The following is a 20,671-nucleotide window of genomic DNA, read 5'->3' as shown; positions in this document are numbered from 1 at the left end:
CTGAACAATGTCCCACATTCACCCCAGTACAGAGATCTGAGTCTAAATCCATTGTTATTTTCCCCCCAAGCCATTCCAGTTTAAACCCAGCCATATGCAAATCAGCCTTGACCCTGCTCCCTATGCTAACAGTCCAGCCCGAACTGCCTGGCCAGGTCCTCCCTGGACCGTAAACAAACCTCTTAGTGCTCCTGAGTGGACAGAGTTCATAATGCCGGTGGTGCTTTGAGTGATGAGTTGGTCCCAGGTGGTTAGCATGTGGCTGTGGTTTGCATCTGTGGGGGGAGATGAGGATGTCGGTACTTTCTTGCTAGAAGTTTTTTAGATGTAGGAGAGCTTGTCATAGAAGAAATCCGCCAGGGTGTGACAGAGATCCTGGGAGGGTGTGATGTTGTTCTTGGAGGCTGAGGGTTGCTCTCTGACAATGTTGAATATTTATTTACTGAAATTGGCGCTGGCTTTGATGCGGTTGGCAAGAGCCCTCCTTTTCGTCTTTCTCAGGAGTTGGTGGAATTGGTTGAGCGATGCTTTGTAGGATGTTCGGTCTGTGTGGTCTTTGCTGGTACGCCACCTTCTCAATAGTTGCTTACAGTTGCGTTTGTAGTTCTCAGTTCTGCAGTGTATCAGCTTGCCTGTTTGGAGGATCTTTTTGGTTTAGTGGATTTGTTGGAGGCGACTCTGTCTGCACAGTTGGTGATCCAGGCGGAAAAGTTCTCGACAGCCTGTTCTAGGTTGGTTGTGGTGTCCAGATGGAAGGAGTTGAGGGTGTCAGTCCATTTGCTCTCTTAGTCTTTGTTTCAGCTTCATTTAGAGGTGCTGGGTAGTTTGGTGGTGGTGACCGGGAAGACATGCGGTGGTGAAATGGACAATGGCGTTGTCTGTCCAGGTGAGTACGATGACGTGGCCATACTTGACTGTCGCTGGCCGTGAAGATGGGGGTCGAGTGTGTGTCCTGCGATGTGTGTGGGGTTGGTAACTAGTTGAGTGAGGCCGAGGGTGTTCATGCGTTCAAGGAGGTTGGTGGTATTGGTGTTGTCAGGGTCGTCAAGGTGGAAATTGAGGTCTCAGAGGAAGATGTAGTGCTTGGAGCCAAGGTTGAGCGGGGAGATTAAACTGGGGATGATGTCACAGAACCTGGGACGAGGTCCTGGAGGTCTGTAGGAGAGCGTGCATCTGATGGTAGTTTTGCCGTCTGTGTGGAGTTGGAAGTTGAGGTGCTCCATGTAGAGTGCAGTGGTGCAGAATAGTGTGGCAAGGCATAGAGTGCAGTGACATAGGGGAGAGATGCGTAGAGTGCAGTGACATGGTGTGCAATGGCATAGATTAGAGTGGTGTAGAGTGCAGTGGTAAGGAGTAGACTACAATGTTGTGGTGTAGAGTTTCGTGGAGTTCATTGACATACACTAGAGTGGTGCAGAGAAGAGTGGACTGGTGCAGAGGTGTAAAATGGTGTAAAATGCAGTGGTGCAGAGTAAAGCGGCGTAGAATCATGCAGCAGCAGCGCAGAGTCATGAAGAGCAGAGTGGTGCAGAGAAGAGCAGAGTCTCACAGAGAGCAGTGGTGAAGAGTGCATGATGAACAGTGGGATAAAGTCCAGTGGTGGAGGGGTGTGATGTACAGGGGTGTGGTGTGCTGTGGTGCAGAGTAGAATGCAGTGGTATAGAGTCCAGGGTAGGAGGGTTGGGGGGAGGGGGTGGAGCCTCATTGACCGGGATATGGGAGACAGACTGAACCTAAGCACTCATATGGAGTGCTTGAACACACAGAAAAAGTAGCTCCAAAAACAGGAGCAGTAGATGGACACAAGTACTTGGTTCTTGCTCTAGGGGAGGGCCAAACACAAGTAGAAGACAAGACGCTTGCATGCTATGACAAACGGGAACAAAGGAAATAAGAGTGACATTGAAGCAAACAAATGGTAAGCTATAGGCAGGCTGTAAGCCCACTGTGTGTAAACAAATCTCTTCAAAATGGTTCTTGCTCTGTCCAGGCGAAACTTCAGTACATACTTCAAATAGTATGTTAGATTAAAATACTATTAAAATGTGCTCTAAAGGTGCACTAATAACCCCAGGCTGATAATTAAAGTAGAACATTAAAAATCAAAACAGACTATTTCAGAAAAAGTTTTACTAAAGTATCCGGTCCAGGCTTTTGCAGCATCTTAAAACTTGAACACATGGCTGGAATTCTTCTCTGGGAACGGTAGCAACTCTAACCCAATCCCTCCTTACAAAACAAAGGTGTCTAAGGCTACCTTCTATGTCCTGGGGAAGGTTTGACTTCAAACACATGCTGGAAAACCACTCCGTGAAGGGGTCCCAGCTCTTCTTTTGCAATCATGCTTACATTTTAGAAGAAAGTGGGAAATTTAAAAATATAATCTAGAGATGCATTTCCCTCATTGACTTCAGGCAATTTCAGGTGGGAGACAGCCCAAAAAAAAGCAATTTTTGGCTTAAAACATCGGATGTTTCCTGTCTGAATCAGGTCTATGGGCTTGTATGCTTTTGTTCCACTCTTCGTTAACAGCTCTTCACTGAGAGACTGCATGAAGGAGCCGATATTGTGTAGCTCCAGGGCTTTAAGTGGGCCAGGTCTCACTGGGTCTGAACACTGACAGTTTTAAAAGGGGCCTCGAAACGGGTCTCTATCGGGCTCTGTTTTGTGCCTTGCCACAGGCGGTCCGTTTTTTTTCCGAGCGTTATAGGGGAAGGGAAATCCTTTAAAGAGTCATTTTCTCTCTGAATTTCCATTCTCTTTTTGAAACTCCAGAGCAGCAACATTGTCGTGGTGTCACCAGAGCTTTAAGTTGAAGCTTTTTCAATATTATATACAAGCCATAGTTGCTGCTTATTTATCTTATGCAACAAACAACCATTGACAAAGACAATAGTCCTGACTTGTTGTAGGTATGATGTTACTTGTTGTATCATATATCTGGATGCAAAGACAGAAACGGCAAAATATCAGTTGGGCGGCACACTATGCTAAGCACAGATTTTTAGTTTAAGAGTTTTTAAGCCATGCCCTTAATTACATTGACCATGCCCCTTTGAGAACCCCCCCCACCCAGTTTTTTCATCCCACTGAAAACCCTGTGTAGCACTCTGTGTTTTTAGGTTTGTCTGGTGTGGGCTGCGCACATGGCAGTCTCGCTGGCGAGATTTAATGATTTTGAGGAGCTTTCACTAACTGGCTTTAAGCCCCGCCCCTCTTTCCCATTGGCCGACGTCACCGTTTATGCTAAACAGTGGCCAGCCATCGGGAAAGAGCTTTCTGTTTCATGGACTTTTCTCTTTTACAGACGGCCCACTTGGACGGGCTTGTCTGCCTTCCTTCTGCTGCAAAGATTTCTTATCTTTATGGGGCCATGTGTTTTAAACACATGGCCCCATGAAGAAAAGAAATCGGCGGACCGTGCTTATTCTGCTGCTGGTCTGCCGTAGCGGTCTTAATGGAATGATGCCGGTGTCTTCTTGGATCATGGACCTCAAACACCTTGTTATATTGTCTTAATACCTTTGGATATAGCTTTATGTACAATATTACAACCGAAGGTGTGATGAGTGGTGTCGTTTGCAGAAGCTGTTCTCCTGGCAGCACGGTTTTAGTCCTAAACCGTTAATATAAAATGATGCTCCAGAGACGTTACAGGACAGGGTTTTTGTGTTATGGGTAAGAAAACCTCAGAGCAGGATGTGTGTCTACAGTAACAAACGTCTGGCTGTTGTAAAGCATTTACTAAAATGAAATCAAAGATTAAAAAGCCAGAGGTTATAACGAACGTCCCCGGGCTCCTGTAGAATTTAGAAATAAATACAAATAGAGGGAGCGAGGCAAAGGGCGGTAATTCTCTTTAGGAGTGTAGGCAGGAGCCGTGTTTCAGAGGTTTTGACAGCGGACATCATGTGTTGCCAAGGGCTGCGGGGGCCGTCTTCTGCTTGAACCCTGTCCCCGATGCTGCGGAGACATGTTATGGTCCCCTAATTTCTCCGTATCCAAAATGCGTATCCGTCTGACCGTGAACGGGCTGCGGCGCAGCCTCTGCTTCCCGGCTGGCTACAGGAAGAGCATGGTGGTGAAGGCAGGTCGGTGCTTTTTATACCCCTCAGCGAGGCTTTTAATAACACGGGAGACATCTTGTGCCGTTCTGTGCCTGGGCATTGATGGGAAACGCGGACCTGTCAGGAGGAGGCTGCAGTGCTAGTCCAGCGGGGAGGCCACACTGCTTGTTGGCTGTGGTGGTGAAGCCGCGTGCATGTGGCGCGAGCTCCAATGTGTTGCCCATGTTCGGGTCTGTATGTTGGTTTGTGCATGCATGTAAGCTGTAATGGCAGGGGCGCGCCCTGTTATATTTACGTCCGTGTAGAATGCAGAATGGTGGCCGCTTGTTACCCACTCCACATGCATTAGGGGTTATAATCCAGAATTAAATCCTCTGCAAATAGGATTCACGGGAGGTCATCTTAAAACGGTGCCCTAGTGCTTAATCTCATTTTCTACCCCTTATTCCTCCCCGGGCTAAACATGGGCATATCTTGCATGTCTGTTATCTGCTATTGCACATCACAGCTCCAGTGCAGCGACACAGTATCTTGATATTGAGTTTGACCAATTATTCCAACGCAATGAATGAACATTTCTGTAAACAAAAGTGCACATAGTCGCTTCGACTGGTGGCCTAGCACAATTCAGGTTCCAGTGGATTGTTAGTATTGTGTTTGTGAATAATGTGCAATGTTTGCTTTTGATTGCGTACCATAAAGCATTGACCTGGAGCCTCGGTGGTATGCAAGCATGCAGATCTCAGCATCCAGGGTGGCGTTGGAGCAGCGCAATTTCTGCTCCTGTGACGCCGCCGGCATCGTTTCCTCTCACTTTGCTGATGTAACATGGACTGGGCCTGACCGTGCTAGGAAGACGAGACCGTCCGAGGAGACGCTCTCAATCCGATCTGACTATATTAACAGAATCGCAGTGTACCTCTTTAGGAAATCTTTAGCTTGGCTTTCGAATAATTAAATGGAGTGGAGGTTTTGAGTTTGTATTAAAATAAATAAACATTTCACTATGCGCATGTTGGATAGCTGTGCTTTCGTAGAGAGATTCATTCAGCTCAGGATAGGACTATACAAAAGAATAGATTAATAGGTAAATTAAAATCTGGCATGCATGTGTCCTAGGACCCACATTGGATCCTGATCGAAGGCACTATAAATGCTCTTTATTTGCAGGCAGATTTATGCTTGGGAATTGTAAATGCACCAAGAATGTTTGCGTCTGGTGTCGATTTATTGACTAGGTGTGTTTGTTTGGGCCAGCGTTTCTGTTTTTTCACAGTGCATATGTGTTTGATTCATCATGGTCCAAATACACTACAGTCAGTGGAGTTTGTGTAGAGCATATTTTAAACGCATTATTTGCATTTACAGAGCTTGGGGGTTGTTTTCTTGTAGGCTCATCAGCAGCGAGTGGCATGGAACAGACTTAAGCTACAGGTGCTGTCTTAACATGGTTTTTGGGGCGGATGGTCTTTATTTTACTCAGTAATTTAATCATGCCAGACCAATGTGTTTGGAAGAAGAAGAGACTTCACATGTGGACTCATTTTTAGCATTTATGAGAACTTGATGTCACTTGTAAGAATCCTAGTCGCTGAGCTGATAACGAAGAAGCTTCGTTTTGGTGACATGTACCCACAACCACCTGGGAGCCATCTGCCGTTGAATGATGGATTCAAGCCCGGAATGGGCTCGCAGGAAAAATTCTCGAAAAGATATTAAAAGTGACCCTGCCTGGCTCGAGGCCAGGGTCTCCTCAACGGGGTCTGCTCCCCCTCCCTCTCAGCGGCGGCAGATTTAGTTAAAGTGGTATGTTGGCATTGGGGATTTACATTGGCTCAACATCCTGTGATTCTGGGCAAATCACTTAATCTCCCAGTTCCTAGGAAAAAAAGCATTAAAAATGCAATAGGTCTCGCCTTTCATTAAGTTAAAGCCATTTGCTTTGCTATACAATACCATTAGCAAAGTAAATGGCTTTAACTTAATCAAAGGCGAGACTTATTCAATTTGCAATGCTTGTTGCTTCTCTGTATTCTGGTAAAATGAAACTAGGGTTTTCTCGAGGCTGCTTCTTTTTAGGTCTCGGCCTAGCGTACACTGCGCAGCAGTGTAGCGCAGCCGAGATTTTATGTTTACAGTATGGGGGCTTGAACCTACCCCTCTTCTCCATTGGCTGGCTTCCTAAACGGAGGCCAGCCATTGGAGGAGAGGGGCGTCACTCCGTTCAAGCCCCGTCTTTTTCGGATTCGGGGCGTGTTTTTTGCAGTTTTAACTCCGTGACGTCACCCGTCACTCAACGGCAAAATCCACGCCCCCGAATGCGAAAATGGTGGCGCTTTTCTGACGCCATTTCTCCCCGACCACCGCCGGAAGAAGTCGAGAAGCTGCCGAGTCCTCTGGTGAGTGCTCGCTTTTCTTGCCTATCTTCCCTGATTGTGCCCGTGTTCTTGCCTCCCCCCCCTCGTTGGTTGTGCTTGCTCTCCTGCCCCCCCTCCCCCATCGCTGGATGTGCTTGATCTCCTGCCCCCCCTCGTTGGTTGTGCTTGCTTTCCTGCCCCCCTGGTTGGTTGTGCTTGATCTCCTGCCCCCCTTGGTTGTGCTTGCTCTCCTGCCCCCCTCGTTGGTTGTGCTTGCTCTCCTGCCCCCTCCCTTGTTGCTTGTGCTTGCTCTCCTGCCCCCCCTTGTTGCTTGTGCTTGCTCTCCTGCCCCCCCTTGTTGCTTGTGCTTGCTCTCCTGCCCCCCCTCGTTGGTTGTGCTTGCTCTCCTGCCCCCCTCGTTGGTTGTGCTTGCTCTCCTGCCACCTCGTGCTTGCTCTCCTGCCCTCCCCTCGTTGCTTGTGCTTGCTCTCCTGCCCTCCCCTCGTAGCTTGTGCTTGCTCTCCTGCCCTCCCCTCGTAGCTTGTGCTTGCTCTCCTGCCCTCCCCGCTTGTGCTTGCTCTCCTGCCCCTCCCCTCGTTGCTTGTGCTTGCTCTCCTGCCCCTCCCCTCGTTGCTTGTGCTTGCTCTCCTGCCCTCCCCCCTCGTTGCTTGTGCTTGCTCTCCTGGTGATGTCTGTCCCAATTTTATAGGTTTTATTTATTTAACAATGTCTTTATGTGGCATGTTTAAGTTAAAGACACTCAAGTATGTATGTAAGTAAGGCATATTTCTAGAGCGCTCATACGCCTTAGCTTCATGGTGCTGTAGTCACAGGATTAGGGATTGTTTTATGAGATCTTTGTAGTATTAGACTGTCCTAACCTTATGCTTCTACTTTTTAGGTCTCGCCCTGGAATTAGCATCCAAAGGATGCTTCCAGGGACGGAGACGTATAGTCAGCTGTCTCGAGGGAAGGACGGACGAGAAGGTGCACGAGCGCAGTCCAGGCTGGATTGCTGTGCGCGAACGTGCACGTTCCGTCCTGCGCCGCCCTCCCAGCCTACCGCGCATGCATGCATGCACACAGACAGACACAGACACACACACAGACACAGACACACACACACACGTCGCAGACAGACACTCGCTCACACACACACACACCCTCCCCCACAGTCACACACACGCACTCCAAGACACATACATACACGCACGCACGCACACACACACACACACACACACACAGGCCGTGCACGCGCGCGCGTACATGCTCCCCCCCCCCCCCCCCCCCCTCCGCCCGCCCGCCGCTCAGCAACGCACTCACCGGCTTCCTCTCCTCAGCTGCAGGGCCCGGCAGCAGGACTCTTCTTCCCTCCTTCGGCACCGGGGCGCAGGGTAGGCTCCTGCCTGCTCCGGTGCTCCCTGCTCCCAACACGGCTCCAATCGCGGCTCTTCCGTGGGAGGCGGGGTAGGCTCCCGCCCTCCTACTTCCTGTTTCCGGGTGTCGCGCCGGCCTGCCTGACTTCCTGGTCGCAGGCCGGCAGAGTAACGAGGATGTTTTGCGGTATGAATTTATTTAGTTAATTATGCATTTTTATATAGCGCAGACTTTACCCGAAGGCGGTATTTATGTATTTATGCATTTTTATATAGCGCGGACTTTACCCGAAGGCGGTATTTATTTATTCATGTATTTATGCATTTTTATATAGCGCGGCTCGAATCCACTGCAAAGTAACCTGGTGCAGCTTGCAGGCTTCCTAAGGCCGTGCAGATAGATAGTAGTCGTTGTCTTTTGTTGCGCACGTAACTTCATCCAGATGTACTTTTCGGACCGTTGTTCCCTGAGACTACCAGTGCATTTCTGCTTCGTCAATTTCTTGAATGTAGTTTGAGTTTTAAGCCTATGGAGTGAAGGGAACTCGGTTTGCCATGTACACCTCCCTAATGACTCAGTAACATAAATCAATAATACCTGCCGGGCTTTTTAGATTGACGGTTTTTCAAAGCATTATTCGAATAGGTGTCGACATTACTCCGTTTACCTACCTCGAAAGGATGAAAGACTGAATTGGCCATGCCGCGATTCTAAACAGTGGATGCAGCTCGCAGCAGACGTCAGCTGCTAGTGTTTATTTCACTGAGTGTTCATGTCGGAGCTTGCTGTGGGTCTGCCAATTTAGATCTGCTATTCATTCGTAGAAGTCTTTTTAATCGAGGATGCGTGCACCCATGCACACCAGGACGCAGGCGCCGCCAGCTCATGATGCACGAAGCACTGTTTGTTTTCTGGGGCTGTTTGTGGCATATTGCTTTTGTGTTCTGCTTGCGTATCACGTATGTTTAAAGTGCTGTAAAGAACACGCATGTCTGATGGTTGGTGAACTGAAAGCCGGCCAAAATATGTCTGCTCACATGCCATCGATAGGAGAATTCCCTCACGATTGCTTTCTCACTCGTACTACCTGCATCCACGCTTTTTCCCACCACGCCAATTCTCGCCATTTGTTAAGTAGCTTTCTTTGTGACTTTGAACGGTACTACATTGTACATCTTTTTTTGTAATCGTTTGGTGCTATTAAAAGTGTCACAACATTTGCACAATGTTCATCCATTGATTCATTCCGTCAGATCAAACTGATGACAGTTAATTTAAAAGATAGTCGCGTTTTGTGGCACGTGCCCCGTTTCCTTTTGGCCTCTGTGTTCCAACGTCATTGCAAAATAATTTGATCTGGTAAAAAATCTGACCGTGTTGGTCAGGTGCAGCTTCCAGTCCCAGTACGGCTGTGCCATAATCGTCATCACATATGGTCAACAACGCAGCCAGACCAACAGAGGAAGGACGCAGTGTGCTTTGGTCATTTGTGCATTTTATTTATTGGCGAGGCGCTGATATGAAGAAAGAGCCTTTGTACACAGGTGCACAGTGTCAGAAGGCAAGATAGCTTTTCTTCCGAGTTCACAGCCTCCTATACTAACGTAAAATAGTGACTAGTGGTTTTTGAGTGATAAACTCTGCCGATAATACACATTTGCTTTATGGCAGGATGGCACTCTTCCTGCTTCTCCCTTCTCTTCTTACACTCACCGTGTTTTTCTGTCTTTGTCTCTCTAGCTGTGCTGTTTCTGTCTCTTTCACCTCTTTTGTCTATATCTATCAGTCTTTCACTGCCTTTGTCTCTCTAAGTTTTTCCTTCTGTCCGAATTTATTTCATTCTTTTTATTCCGATTTTACCCTCACAGACAGTTTTATCTGTTTGTCTGCTATTCTTTCTCTCTATCCCCTTTTCTCTCTATTTTTCTTTCTGTTTCTCTCACTGTATGTCTTTTTATTAGAAGTTTCCGCGCTTTTCTGTCTTTCTGTATCTTTTTAATCTTTGCCTTTGTCTCTAACTACTGTGCATTCTTGCCTTTTCTTTTCGCCCCTTTCTTGCTACCTTTCATTCTACTCTTCTATTTATCTCTTTGCCTTCTACTCTTGCTCTAGCCCCAATTAACCTCTTCTTTATTGGTTTCCAATAGGTTTACTCGATTTGATTAGCACCTTCAGGGGCAGAGCTACACAATCTTAGTGTCTCTAACAGGAAGGCAGCCAGGTTCACAACACATATTGCATTGCAAATGCTATAGGTGTCACATTTGTGAAAGTTAAAACTATTGGCATTGTAAATGACAAAGCTATTACTTTAGCTATTACTATAGCTAAATAAAAAAAATGTAATTCGCAATACCAATGGCTCAAACTTTCCTAATGCGAGACCTATTGCATTGCAAATGCTTGTTTGTTTTTATTTCCTTATTCTCCGGTTTTGTTACGTCATGAGAAAAGATTATTTGTAAACTCTTCTTCATTGTGTTCCGTGCTACCCAAAGGGGCACTGCCACTTTTCAAAATCTTCTAGGCATTGTTCTCCCAGTGTTAATAGGATCATCTTGTGGAGTTCCTATCTCATCATTTTTATATTTAAATACATTTGTTTTCCTCTACGTGCCATGGGCAGAAATAGAGACTGTGGTTGTATTTTTCAGTTTAGTCCACATTGCTCTTAGTTACTGTTTTGAACTGCTGATCATTTTTCCTTTGGGCAACAGTATCCACAATAATTGTTTTTGCTAGATCTAAGGCTGTTCTTTGCCATGTCTTTTGATACAGGTTTGTGTGACTTGGCGGACGTCTGTAATTTAGTCTTTCTGTCCTATTTGTCCCTTCTATTGCTTGGTCTATTTGCTTGTATTGTCTTCCAGTCTGTCTATTTTGATATTCTCCTTTATAAGAAGTTTTACCTGGCAAAGTGAGGGACTGTCCTAAGATGGTAAGTAAAGCTTGCTTCGCCCATTGAGACTATTTATCTAATCAAATCACTGACTTATGTTTTTCTGGGGCTATTAAGCATGAAATTTGCGAATTTCACCTTCCAAGTATTGATTAGTTCTTCTCAGGTGGTCTTTTTTTGCTGTGTAACACAGTTTACGACATTGTGTCTAATCACGTATGACAAACTGTTGCCCCCCCCTCGTTGGTTGTGCTTGCTCTCCTGCCACCCCTCATTGGTTGTGCTTGCTCTCCTGCCACCTTGTGCTTGCTGTCCTGCCTCCTCGTTGCTTGTGCTTGCTGTCCTGCCTCCTCGTTGCTTGTGCTTGCTGTCCTGCCCCCTCGTTCGTTGTGCTTGCTCTCCTGCCCTGCTATTGGCATTGTAAATGACAATGCCTTTTATTTATGTTTTATTTTCCTCGTGTAACTTCTTTTCTCTGACTCTGTCTTTCAATACTCTGCTTTTCTTCACTTCATGCAGTCCTCTCTGTTTTGTTGCAGTAAGTGTGGGCACATGCGTTTCCAGACCCCCCTACCTCAACCTTTACCTAAGCTACTGGTGATCTTTGGCCTGGGGGACTGGAGCGGATATTCGCGTGAGACGGAAGTGACGGTGGAGGTGTCGCTCTCTCCTGATAAGCAGTCCCAGAGGATTGGAAAGCTCTCGACTGACTCGAGGTAATTGATGCTCCCTGTGGACACAAGCCAAGTCCTGCTAATTGGATGCATTGTTACGAGCTCATTACAAGTCTTTTGAGGTTACCACCTCTCCCAGAGAGAAATACTTGCCATTTGTTCACATTTTATAGTTTACGAAGGGCCCGGACATAATACCTAAATAGAACTTTATGGAAAATCGTCTGAATTCATTTTAACGAGACCTTTTAAAAAAAATTACTTTAGTTATCAGTCCGATTTAATTTAAGTAGCTTTGCAACTATTTATAAAATTGTTTTCTTGTTATATTTACTATTTATAATATGTACTGATAAGGGGAAGTGGGGGGTAAAATACCAGCTTTAGTTGATTTCCCTATTTTTTTGTACTTGTTGGGAGGTTAAATTACTACTGGTAATGCCATGAAATAAACCGCCAGGTATCAACCCTACCTGCGATTGTGGTTTGAGCAGGACCTGGCAGTTTGGAAAAAAAACGTACCAAACTATTACTTGCTGCTTTACCCCCGAGGATGTTGATGCCTCATTACGAGTTTGGATGGACAGAAGGATGGATGAAGATTGGCTGGGGTAATTGCACACTTTCCTCATTTTCGACCGACACACATTTGCGCATTTACAGCAAACACTTGTCGAGATTTGTGCAGGCCAATAGGCACACATTTCACTCCACTCTGAATCTGAAATCTGGCGCAAGTGCAGTTTGCGTTCCACTTTCTACCTGTTGTGGGACCCAGAATGAGCTGGTTATTATTTAGGCCCTAGTAACAGGCGGTCCATTAAATTCCAGTATGTTACTAAACTCCTGCTACTGCTTGTAATGTACCGGAGTTCTGAGTTTTGCTGCAAACACCCCACCCCACAATATTCCTTTAATAATTGCTCCCAATAAAGTGTGGGTTTTATTGGGTGAAGTAATTATCACATCCAGCTTCAAAAAACGAGAGCTACCCAAAGAACCAGAAAGGACTGGGTGTAAACGGTGACAAAAAAGGCAATTCCTTTCTGTGATATTTCAATTTCTGTATGTGACCAACAGGCCTACACTTCAGTGATACCTTCAAACATGCAGTAGTGACGCTAATGATTGTGTCTGTACACCAGTAAGCTTAGTTAAAACTCTGTTATTTATTGATTCATTACATTTGATTAAAAACATTTTTTGTATATACACAATACACGTTCATATATCATTTCATGACAAATGTATGCTCTAATACATGATACTATGCTTAATGGTGTCCTATACAGTACAACTTATAAAATAAACATTTTTTACATAATGGTTACTCATACATATACATCACAAAAACATATCATTAAGGAGACAGTGATAAAAATCCTTGGTCGACGCGTTTCGGTGCTTTGTTCTGTTACCACACCTTCTTCAGGACAGATCTTTAAATTAAAAACAGTGTATCTTCAATCTAAAAATAAATACATACAATTAGTCTTATTGTTCTAATTTGAGAGTAAAGCTCATATTAACTACTTAATCTACTAGGTGCACAGAGTATCACTCGCATGTTCAAGAGAAGATTATATAAGAGGCAATCTTACTTAGGTTATTTTGCCTTGAACCATGGTATATGGGGTTCTGGACCGAGCCGGAGACTTGTGTTGCTAGGTCCACCTTATAGTCACTCGGACTTCATAAGTAACACGGTTTCTATGATAGAGAAGATAACATGTTGGTCGTATTGTTTTAATCTTATGCGGGAGGAAAGATGGATATACTCCTTCACACTCACTTTAAAACCAGGAAGATTGATGTTCCTCGTGTCTTTGTTACTCTACTGGTATGTATCCAAAGTATACTGAAGAAAAGTAGGATATGTCTCCTACAGAATCCTAGACAGAGATAGGCACAAATGAATATCCCTTCTCTTTCAGGTAGTACCTTAGTCAACATATGAGAATCTGCGCAAATTGAAAGCCGCAGTCAGTAACAAAGACACGAGGAACATCAATCTTCCTGGTTTTAAAGTGAGTGTGAAGGAGTATATCCATCTTTCCTCCCGCATAAGATTAAAACAATATGACCAACATGTTATCTTCTCTATCATAGAAACCGTGTTACTTATGAAGTCCAAGTGACTATAAGGTGGATCTAGCAACACAAGTCTCCGGCTCGGTCCAGAACCCCATATACCATGGTTCAAGGCAAAATAATCTAAGTAAGATTGCCTCTTCTATAATCTTCTCTTGAACATGCGAGTGATACTCTGTGCACCTAGTAGATTAAGTAGTTAATATGAGCTTTACTCTCAAATTAGAACAATAAGACTAATTGTATGTATTTATTTTTAGATTGAAGATACACTGTTTTTAATTTAAAGATCTGTCCTGAAGAAGGTGTGGTAACAGAACAAAGCACCGAAACGCGTCGACCAAGGATTTTTATCACTCTCATTTATGATATGTTTTTGTGATGTATATGTATGAGTAACCATTATGTAAAAAACTTTATTTTATAAGTTGTACTGTATAGGACACCATTAAGCATAGTATCATGTATTAGGGCATACATTTGTCATGAAATGATATATGAACGTGTATTGTGTATATACAAAAAATGTTTTTAATCAAATTTAATGAATCAATAAATAACAGAGTTTTAACTAAGCTTACTGGTGTACAGACACAATCATTAGCGTCACTACTGCATGTTTGAAGGTATCACTGAAGTGTAGGCCTGTTGGTCACATACAGAAATTGAAATAACACAGAAAGGAATTGCCTTTTTTGTCATTATCACATCCAGCGCCAGGTCACAAGTAATAAGGCTAAGGTCCATTGCTTTAGGGGTTACACTCTGGGTCGGTGTAGGGTAAAAATGCCCCAGGAGGAAAGGGTTTGTGAGACATCAAAAAGGCCTCCTCTGTCTTTTCGTGAAAACATTTTTGGGCAACCAACCAATTGCAGATATTGTTAGAACTGCTCGGGATGTAACTTGTCAAATGCCAAACTGTGTCAATGGGACAGTGGACTTATAGACCAGACTATCCTTCGTGGGGTTCATATAAGGTCTTGTCTGTATCTCTGTGGCACCTAATGCTCTGGAAATGTTGAGTCCCACCTTCTAGGCTCTTCTCTGGCCCTCTTAGTTCTTGCCATATTTGAGCCTTTATGTGCCGATTACCCCTAGACTGCTATTTTGGAACAGCCCAAGGGAGATTGATGAAGTCTTCCTGGTGTGATAAAATGGACATTTAAGCAGCTCTGAATGCTGCTTCATTGAGGGGCTACCAGACCTTTTTCTATCTTTAGGTATTTGAATGAACACCATTTTAATTGACACTTTCTGCCAGGAATGGCGATGTATAGCCCTTCAGCAGATTCCTGCAGTCACACGTTAGAGCTGCTGTGCTTCATCTACCATTGGCTCTTCTGTCCTGAGACAATGTATGTATGTTTGTGAATATGTGTATGTATCCATGCGTGTGTGTGTGTGTGTATATATGTGTATATATATATATATATATATATATATATATATATATATATATATATATATATTTTACCTTGGGTGGGCTACTGATCTATCGCCCTCTGGGGCCTCTGGGCTCCTTCATTAAATCTCTAGAGGAGTTAGTTTCCCAGAGAGCACTGAGATTCCCCAAGTTTCTGCTCCTGGGGGACTTCAACATACATATGGATGTTCCTACAGCCCCGGGGGTTAGAGACCTGGAGGAATTATGCACCTTAGCGCAACTTAAAACACAAGGTCCGGATACTACCCACCTGGGAGGACATTGCCTTGATCTGGTCTATACCAACTTTGGTGTCTTATCTGATACTCCTTGCCCAGTTACATGGTCAGACCATTTCTTGGTAAACTTTTCCTGGGAAACTGACAGGGCTCGCACCACAGCTGGTTTGCAACAGATCCCCTTCCCCCAGAGGATTAGTATCCCAGCTCTGGCAACATCTCTATCCCATACTTTCCCGGACAAGTCGGGAAATCTTGAAGAAGCAGTCGACAATTTCTCGACATGGATCAGATCCTCTGCAAGCCGGCTACCACACACTAAAACGAGAACTGGCCCACGAGCCACTCCGCCATCCCCCTGTTACACGGAACATCTTAAAAGCTTAAAAATAAGCCTCAAGGTGCTGGAAAGATCATGGAGGAGGGAGTACTGCCCATTAGCTAAGGCGAAACTCCGAGCAGGGCAAAAAGATTATTACGCTGCAATTAAGAAGGCTAAGGGAGATTATTATGCAGACAGGATTCATAAAGCTAAAAACAACAGTAAAGAAATATTCTCTATTGTAAAAAGTTTTACGTCCCCGGTAGCAGAAATTCAGGCAGCCCCTCTATCTGAGGGATGGTGTGAAAAACTGTCCACCTACTTCACAGACAAAATAAAGAAAATCCAAGAAAGCCTTCAGACCATTGGCTCTGACCCCCCTCTGCCAGCTCAGGCAAGACCAGAACAAGACGACTCCCGTCAACTCTTTTATTCCATCTATCGGCATAAAGCCTAAAGAGACAATGTGCTCTTTTATAAAGGTTGAGGAGAAGGACGTCTTGGCTATCCTTAAAGCGCTGAAATCTGGATCCCCGGCGGATCCCTGTCCAGCAAGAGTCCTGAGCGGCGTGGCGGAGGTTATTGCATCTACAGTTACAGACTTGGTCAATGAGTCTTTACTAACAAGTAATGTACCACCTCAGTGGAAACAAGCAAAACTCCTCCCACTGATTAAAAAAACCCTCAGCGGACCCCCTGGTTACTTCTAATTATAGGCCCATTTCCCTGCTCCCAGCCTTAGCCAAGGTCTGTGAGAAGGTGGTGTTTCGTCAACTGGAGAAGTTTGTGGAATCTACGGGGGCACTACATCCTGCCCAATCCGGATTCCGCTCCTCCTTCAGTACTGAGACCGCGCTAGTGGAGATCACCGAGGCCATCAGGGATTGCCTGGACGGGGGCGGCAGAGCGGCCCTAATTTTATTGGATCTCTCTGCCGCGTTCGACACGGTTCCCCATGCCCAGTTGCTCTCTAGGTTAGAGGACATTGGCATCACTGGCGTGGCTCTCAAATGGGTCGAATCCTTTCTCACTGACCGATCACAACAAATTTGGCTCCCCCCTTACCATTCATCGATTAGCAGGGTAGATACTGGAGTCCCTCAAGGGTCGACTTTGAGTCCCCTACTTTTCAATGTGTATTTGACTCCCCTTGTATATCTTGCGGAGAGTTTGGGTGCGAAAATAATGGCTTATGCCGACGACACCCAACTCCTCTTCACGTGGGACAAGAATAATCTCGATACAGAGAGAGTCCAACAGTGCTTGTCCTCAGTATTTGCCTGGCTGGCTAAGGCGGCTCTCAAATGCAATGAGGACAAGTCGGAGATTCTCCTGTATGGCCAATTTCCAGCGGGATTCAAAGAATCCATTTGGCCCATAGGATTGCCGTGCCCCACTGGGAATTGTGGGGCTGCAAAGAACCTAGGTATTTGGTTCGGCGCTGACCTATGCTTCCGAGATCAGATTATGCGATTGGCGGGGACCTGCTATGGGACCCTTACCACCCTCCGGAAGTTCTTTCCCCTTCTCCCCCAGAAAGCTAAAGAAACAGTGGCCAGAGCACTTATCCTTTCGCGTCTGGACTACGCCAACGCGCTTTATGTTGGCGCTCCCGACTTCCTGCTTCACAAACTGCAAGTAGTCCAGAACGCGACAGTGAGTCTCCTATTTAACATTCCCAGATGTCTTAGCGTATGAAGGCAAATCTCTGAGCTTCACTGGCTTCCAGTGGCTCTCAGAGTGCGCTATAAGATCTTGACACTGGCTTTTAAAGCCTTACACGGCCCATGCCCGCCCTACCCAAGTCATAGGTTTGCGTTCTACCATCCCCCGCGACAACTGAGATCTGCCTCCCTCAGACATTTGGTTACCCCCAGATTCAAGAGAGCTCGTCTCGGGGGGAAAATCCCTGGTGGTTAGAGCCGCCCAGTTATGGAACAACCTCCCCGACCATCTTAGACACACGACAAGCCTCGCATATTTTTAAAAAACATCTAAAAACTTTTCTATTCAGGCAAGTTATGTAGACCACATGCTTTCTGTTTTTCCGATTCTTGAATCTCCTCTCGCGCCAGGACAGTCTTGACTATTAGTGCGCGATACAAGAAATATATAACATAACATAACATAACATATATATATATATATATATATATATATATATATATATATATATATATATATATATATATATATATATATATATATATATATATATAATTAAAAAAACAAAGGTTACCGGGATGTTATAGTTGGGTTCAGATTTTACACACATAAAACCATAGAAATTCAGCAGTTATAGTTATCTCAAGAAACTATAACTCGTGCCCTATGGTAACTATAACATCCCTGTTACCTTTTGTTTTTTTCTCAGTGAATTTCTACGTTTTTTAATTCTATTTCTTCACTACAATGTACCAGTAACCTTTTGTTTTCTTTTCAACTGAATTTCTAAGTTTATTAAACGTAAAGTAATATTTAATTGCCGTGCATTAATCCAGCCACCGCCAAAAGCAGCCCCGGGAGGGCCAGTGGGTTGGTTGCATGCAGGGGGATTCGCTGCAGGACTTTGGCACAGGCCAGGCTGTGTTGCCGAACCCCCCATACCCCCCCCCCCCCTGATACCGGAGCCGCAAGGTGGTGCCACCCCTTCCTGGTCGAAATGGCGGCTGCCAATCAAGCATTCTTTTTGGCATGTGGATTTGTGAATTCACCACAGTGGATCCACGGCTTGAGACAAGCATACGAGTGCCCATTTAATACCGATGGGGCAAGTAACCAGTTGCCAACCTTATCAGCAGGGTCGGACTGGGATCCCAAAGCAGCCCAGGCAACTTTGTCAGACCAGTTCCCGGGGGAGGGGAGGGTGGAGATGGGCATGGGGGTGCAAGTGTGAAGCACTGCTGCATTTGTTATTGGGGGTTGATATTGCAGCAGCATTGCAAAACTGACCCCCCAGTAATGAAACCAGTCCCCACCGCTGCAAAACCAGCCCTGAGCCCCCACACTTCCAGCCTTCCGGGGAAATGCCTGATGCCCGCTATGGCCAGTCGGAATTACAAGGTCTCTGGATTTACTGCAGACAAAAATGAGGAGTTACTGGAGCAATCGGGCACAACTTCCCCAGTAATTCAAAATGTCTTAATGAGCCATTTTAGATCAAACTTGAAATGCCTTTCCCAGAGGGAACAAAGTACCTGGCCCGTTTTCCGGAGGACGCCTAATGAAGCCTCTAGTGTTGGAAAGATTATCTAAATTTAGCTGTGAGGAACAGGAACAACATGTTAGGAGGAAACGGGGTTTTATGATGTGGATGTACAGTAGCATAGCAAGGATGTCATTGGCATCTTTGACCGCTGTTGGGGGGGCAGGGGCGGGGGGGGGGTAGTAAAATATAGCAATCTTCAGTGTTTAATTGGCCCCTCGGAGCTCTTGACTCCGGTGCCATTGCACCTGCTGCACCAATGGTAGCTACTACACGCCCATGTGGATGCATGAAGTTTCTTTTTGGGAGGGGGTTGTGGTGGGGATGTTTATAGAAAGTCTTTTGTGAACTATAATAAAACAGTTGGACAGACCGGTGTCATAGAAGCTAAGTTTTCTACAAATTAAACATTAGGTAATGCAAATGTCAGTGGTTCTACTCCCACATGGACATCTTAACGGGTCGTGGGAGGCCGCAACTGCGACCACCAAGCAACCTGGCACTCTGCTTGCGACCCCTGGCTCTCAAAGATTTTTATCAGGACACAGGCTTAGATTTATCATGACACAAGTCAAATAAAAAAAATAATGCTTTGTGGTGGCTTCTTATGCTTCCAGGCTTAAAATATTTTAGGTGGCACTGTGGTTACCAGAGGCGTGCAATAAAAGCAGCCTGCACCTCTAATGTGGCACTGTGATTACGCAGAGGCGTGAACTAGAAGCAGCATGCACATGTGTGCTTATGCATATATGGGCTTGGCCAGGAAGGGACGCATCGGCTGGTGGAGCAGTTCCAGTCCAGTGTGCAGCAGTGGTGTAGCTAGAAGACCTCTTGCCACCTGTGACGGCTGCAGGTAAGGGGGGGGGTCTGCCGCCCCAAAATCTCGGGCTGCCTGGGGAAGACCCCCCCCCCCCCCTTTGCTATGCCACTCGTGTGCAGTCACTACTTTGAGGTCCCCTTGAGCCCAGTCTTGGGCTGCAGTGCAATGGTCATTAGTACTGGTGCACTGAGCTTAGAGGTGACATGGCGAGCATTGTAGCTTGGCTCTGCCACTGCGGGGTCTCTTAACCCGGCCCCCGGTCCACACCGTACTAATACCCACACAGGTAGGTATTGGGGCTGGGACAGAGGTTAGGTAACAAATGCTCAATGCTTTGGTACCTCTTACAAACCAGTATTGGCAATGCCAATAGGTCTGTCTTATGAATGCTCTATCAAGCCAGACAAAGAAAATCATCAACGTATGTTAATGACTGCTTCCTCCCATCTGTGCTGTTGCCAGAGAAAAACAACATAAATGATCTAGTTGCCTAAGATACTTTTATAGGAATACAATGGCATGTGTGTGCTCCTGAAAGTTAAAGCTCAAGTCAGGGCCTGAGAGGGACGCCTCCTGCTTAGAACTGAAAAAGAATGTAATTAAAAATATTATTAACGGGGGGTGTGGCTTAGCCGGTGATCATGGCGGACGTGTACAGCGCGAGCTCAGACCAGCCTAAACATATCCTGACCTGGAATCCTGGCCCTGGGTATTCGTAAAGGCGCCCATCAGGTCCGTGCTGCTGCTGTGGTTGGGGGCGACGATCGGTGGTGGCTGCAGCCTGGTAGCGCCTCTGGGAGACGCGCTGTGATATGGAAATGCGGTGAGGCCTGGAAGATCCGACGAGGCCTCTCAAGCCGGGACCTCGATTTTGGTGTCGCCCGGACCGGGAGCGACTATTGGTGGCGGCCGTGAGCAGGGTGCGGCGCCCGGGCCCGTTGGAGGGCCGGAGGGATCTTGACCCCGCGCCCCCTTGCTGGAGGGCTACCGCATGCTACAGCGGTGCCCTGCCTGAGGAGGCGAGGACCGGGGCCTGGGGTGGCCGGAAGGAGCGGCCGCCATATTGGGACGCCTCTTTGCTGCTGCGCCATTTCTGCCTGGGCTCTCCGCTGGAGCGGCGAGTGCGTCGGCCCGTCCCGCTCCCTGGGGGACCAGAGACACCGGCTGAGCTACGTAGCAGGGAGATCTCCGTGGGTG

The 20,671-nt window shown here is 46.1% G+C and overlaps 1 protein-coding gene across 9 annotated transcripts in view; it reads left to right on the top strand.

Annotated features, from left to right (window-relative positions):
• LOC144782717 (uncharacterized) overlaps positions 1–20,671 on the top strand; it is a 163,076-nt gene that overhangs the window by 27,450 nt on the left and 114,955 nt on the right. For 7 of the 9 annotated variants that reach the window (XM_078662039.1, XM_078662040.1, XM_078662044.1 and 4 more), the window contains exon 2: positions 11,240–11,416. The exons of the other annotated variants lie outside the window; for them this stretch is intronic. In XM_078662039.1, the coding sequence (XP_078518165.1) occupies positions 11,240–11,416 (177 nt within the window). The remainder of the gene's footprint in view (positions 1–11,239; positions 11,417–20,671) is intronic. 9 annotated transcript variants of the gene reach the window in all.

Source organism: Lissotriton helveticus, chromosome 9 (genome assembly GCF_964261635.1).
Source record: "Lissotriton helveticus chromosome 9, aLisHel1.1, whole genome shotgun sequence".
NCBI lineage: Eukaryota > Metazoa > Chordata > Amphibia > Caudata > Salamandridae > Lissotriton > Lissotriton helveticus.
This window is presented reverse-complemented; position numbering and strand designations above follow the sequence as displayed.